The 2,994-nt window shown below is 58.2% G+C and overlaps 1 protein-coding gene across 1 annotated transcript; it reads left to right on the top strand.

The window, feature by feature from the left end:
• Positions 1–285: 285 nt before the first annotated feature.
• Positions 286–2,542, top strand: FOXC1 (forkhead box C1). The gene has a single exon (XM_078685810.1). The coding sequence runs from the start codon at positions 692–694 to the stop codon at positions 2,093–2,095; it is 1,404 nt and encodes a 467-aa protein (XP_078541936.1). The 5' UTR covers positions 286–691; the 3' UTR covers positions 2,096–2,542.
• The last annotated feature ends 452 nt before the right edge of the window (positions 2,543–2,994 follow it).

Here is a 2,994-nt window from a genome sequence, read left to right as displayed (position 1 = left end):
AGGGAGGGCGCAGGTACTGCTGCGCTGGAGGGCTGACACACACAGACACACACAGACACACATGTTGGCTCGGTGTGCGGCGGGGGAGGGTTAGAGCGTGTGTGGCCAGCTGCCCCGGTTCACTGTCTCACCCACTGCTTCTCGCGGACTCACAGTTCAGCTCAGCTTCCTATTGGCTCTCATGAGGGGCGGTAGGCGGGGCCGCCTGGCCCGTGGAGCCGCGTAATAAAGTCCTAAGCCTGGTGACGGATGCTCAAAAGTTCAGCCGTTTTTTTTTGCCCTCATCTCTCTCTTCCCGATGCATCCCGGAGCAGGCAGCGCCTGTGGAAGGCTGGCACACAGACACTGACACATGCCACAGGGAGCGGAGCACAGCCTGCCGACCCTACGCTCCTCCTCGGGCCTCATTCCTTCAGCTCCAGTCTCTTGTTTGCGCACTTGGACTAACTCTTCTGGGTGGAGAAGACGCGCAAGAAGGGAAGAAAAACTTGCACAGGAAAAGTTTTGGGAAAGTTTCTGTGAGGTTTCTGGGGCTGGGCGCTGCGCCTGGCCGGCGTGGCCGGGCACCCTGGACTGTCACCCCGCTGCCCTTGAAGAGGGCTCGGCAGAGGCTTGGGGGAGCCGAAGAGAGGTTCCCCCACCATAAGACAAACTGCTCTGGAGAGGAGAGGGTGAGCTGCCCCCCGCGGCCATGCAGGCGCGCTATTCCGTGTCCAGCCCCAGCCCCCTGGGGGTGGTGCCCTACCTGAGCGGCGAGCAGAGCTACTACCGGGCGGCGGCGGCGGTGGGCTACACGGGCATGGCAGCGCCCATGGGCATGTACTCGCAACACGAGCAGTACACGGGGGGCCGCGGCTACGGGCCCTACGGCGGGGCGCCGCCGCCGCCCATGCAGCCCAAGGACATGGTGAAGCCGCCCTACTCGTACATCGCGCTTATCACCATGGCCATCCAGAACGCGCCCGACAAGAAGATCACCCTGAACGGCATCTACCAGTTCATCATGGAGCGCTTCCCCTTCTACCGCGACAACAAGCAGGGCTGGCAGAACTCTATCCGCCACAACCTCTCGCTCAACGAGTGCTTCGTCAAGGTGCCCCGAGACGACAAGAAGCCGGGCAAGGGCAGCTACTGGACGCTCGACCCCGACTCCTACAACATGTTCGAGAACGGCAGCTTCCTGCGCCGCCGGCGGCGCTTCAAGAAGAAGGACGCCGCGGCCAAGGAGTCGGCGCCGGCCGGCAAGGAGGACAAGGAGCGGCCGCTGCTGGCCAAGGAGCAGTCGGAGCCGGGCGCCCCGCAGCCGCTGCGCATCCAGGACATCAAAACGGAGAACGGCGCCCCATCGCCCCCGCAGGCCGCCTCCCCGGCGCTGCACCCCGTGCCCAAGATCGAGAGCCCGGACAGTAGCAGCAGCATGTCAAGCGGCAGCCCCTCGGGCCGCTCCCTCAGCCTGGAGGGCCCCGACCCCCACCAGCAGCAGCAGCACCCGCAGCACCACGGCCAGGGCTTCAGCGTGGATAACATCATGACCTCGCTGCGGGGCTCCCCGCAAGGCGCGGGGAGCGATCTCCTCGCCGCACCCAGGACTGGCATCCCTCCCTCCTTGTCCCTCAACTACTCGCCCGGCCAGGGCTCCCTCTACAGCTCGCCGTGCAGCCAGAACAGCAGCTCCAGCGCCGGGAGCTACCACTGCAACATGCAGGCCATGAGCCTGTACTCGGGAGAGCGCTCCGGCCACCTGGCCACTACCGCTGCCTCCACCGTGGACGACGGCCTGCCCGACTACTCCATCACCACCACCACCGCAGGCGGCGGCCTGGGCGCGGCCCAGGACGGCCACCACCCGCACCAGGGCCGCCTGGCCTCCTGGTACCTGAACCAGGCGGGGGACCTGGGCCACCTTGCTGGGGCGGCCGCCTACCCCGGGCAGCAGCAGAACTTCCACTCGGTGCGGGAGATGTTTGAGTCGCAGCGGCTTGGCCTCAACAACTCCCCGGTGAACGGCAACAGCAGCTGTCAGATGTCTTTCCCCTCCAGTCAGTCTCTGTACCGCACCTCGGGGGCCTTTGTCTATGACTGCAGCAAGTTCTGACACAAACGGGCTCTGCAGACTTAATCTCTGTCCCAGAGAGCCCAAAACAGTCGCTAAACACTATGTACAGGGACATCAGGCATGTCTTGGTTTGTTTAAAAAAAGAACAGTGTTAACTCCAAATAACACGTAAGTTTCTTCATGCTTTTGAGACATACTGTATTCTAAGTGTTATTTCAAAAGTCAAAAAAGGGACACGTTTGCAAAAGGACTTGTTACAAAATGTAAATTGCAAAATAGTAATTTATTTTTAATGTGTAATTGGATGTTACGGACCAAACGCCAGACAGTGTTTCCAAGCTGACGTTGTGTTACCTAACACACTGACCTGTTCTAAAAAGGGAACTGTATTTATCCTGATTCTATCGATTATCCTTTTTGTTGGAAATATTCCGAAGGTATTGCATTGTTTATTAATAAATTACCATTCTACTTGAATAATAAGAACGTCTGCTATTTTCCTTAGCCAATCAGAGAGTATGGTATTACTTTCTATTGTGCGCACAGATCCACGCAGCCAGGCTTGGGCTGCTGGTGAAAGAGGCAGGTTCACTGGTAAATAAACAAACTTGTTTACAAAATAATAAAGGGGCGGGAGGAAAGTACTTTACAGGACACCGATCTTACTGTGCCCACGCGTGTTTGCGTGGTGACACGCGGCGAGGTAGAATATTCACGTAGAGGTACATTTAAAATCAGGGGTCGGCTGCACAGTGCGCGAAGTCAGTATTCAGAAGACATGGTCTCGTATCTCCTCTGAGGAGAAACCCTTAGGGTTGTTCGTTGTGTTATTTATTCATTGTACTTCACCTGCATGTATACAGCTGCAGAGAGCGAGGCTTGGGGACATCGACTGCTTAGAAGCTGTTCATCTGTAATGTTCGTTCGGATTTGTAGAA

Source organism: Lissotriton helveticus, chromosome 4_1 (genome assembly GCF_964261635.1).
Source record: "Lissotriton helveticus chromosome 4_1, aLisHel1.1, whole genome shotgun sequence".
Lineage (NCBI taxonomy): Eukaryota > Metazoa > Chordata > Amphibia > Caudata > Salamandridae > Lissotriton > Lissotriton helveticus.
Note: the sequence above shows the minus strand (reverse complement) of the source record. Positions and strands in the feature narration are given on the sequence as shown.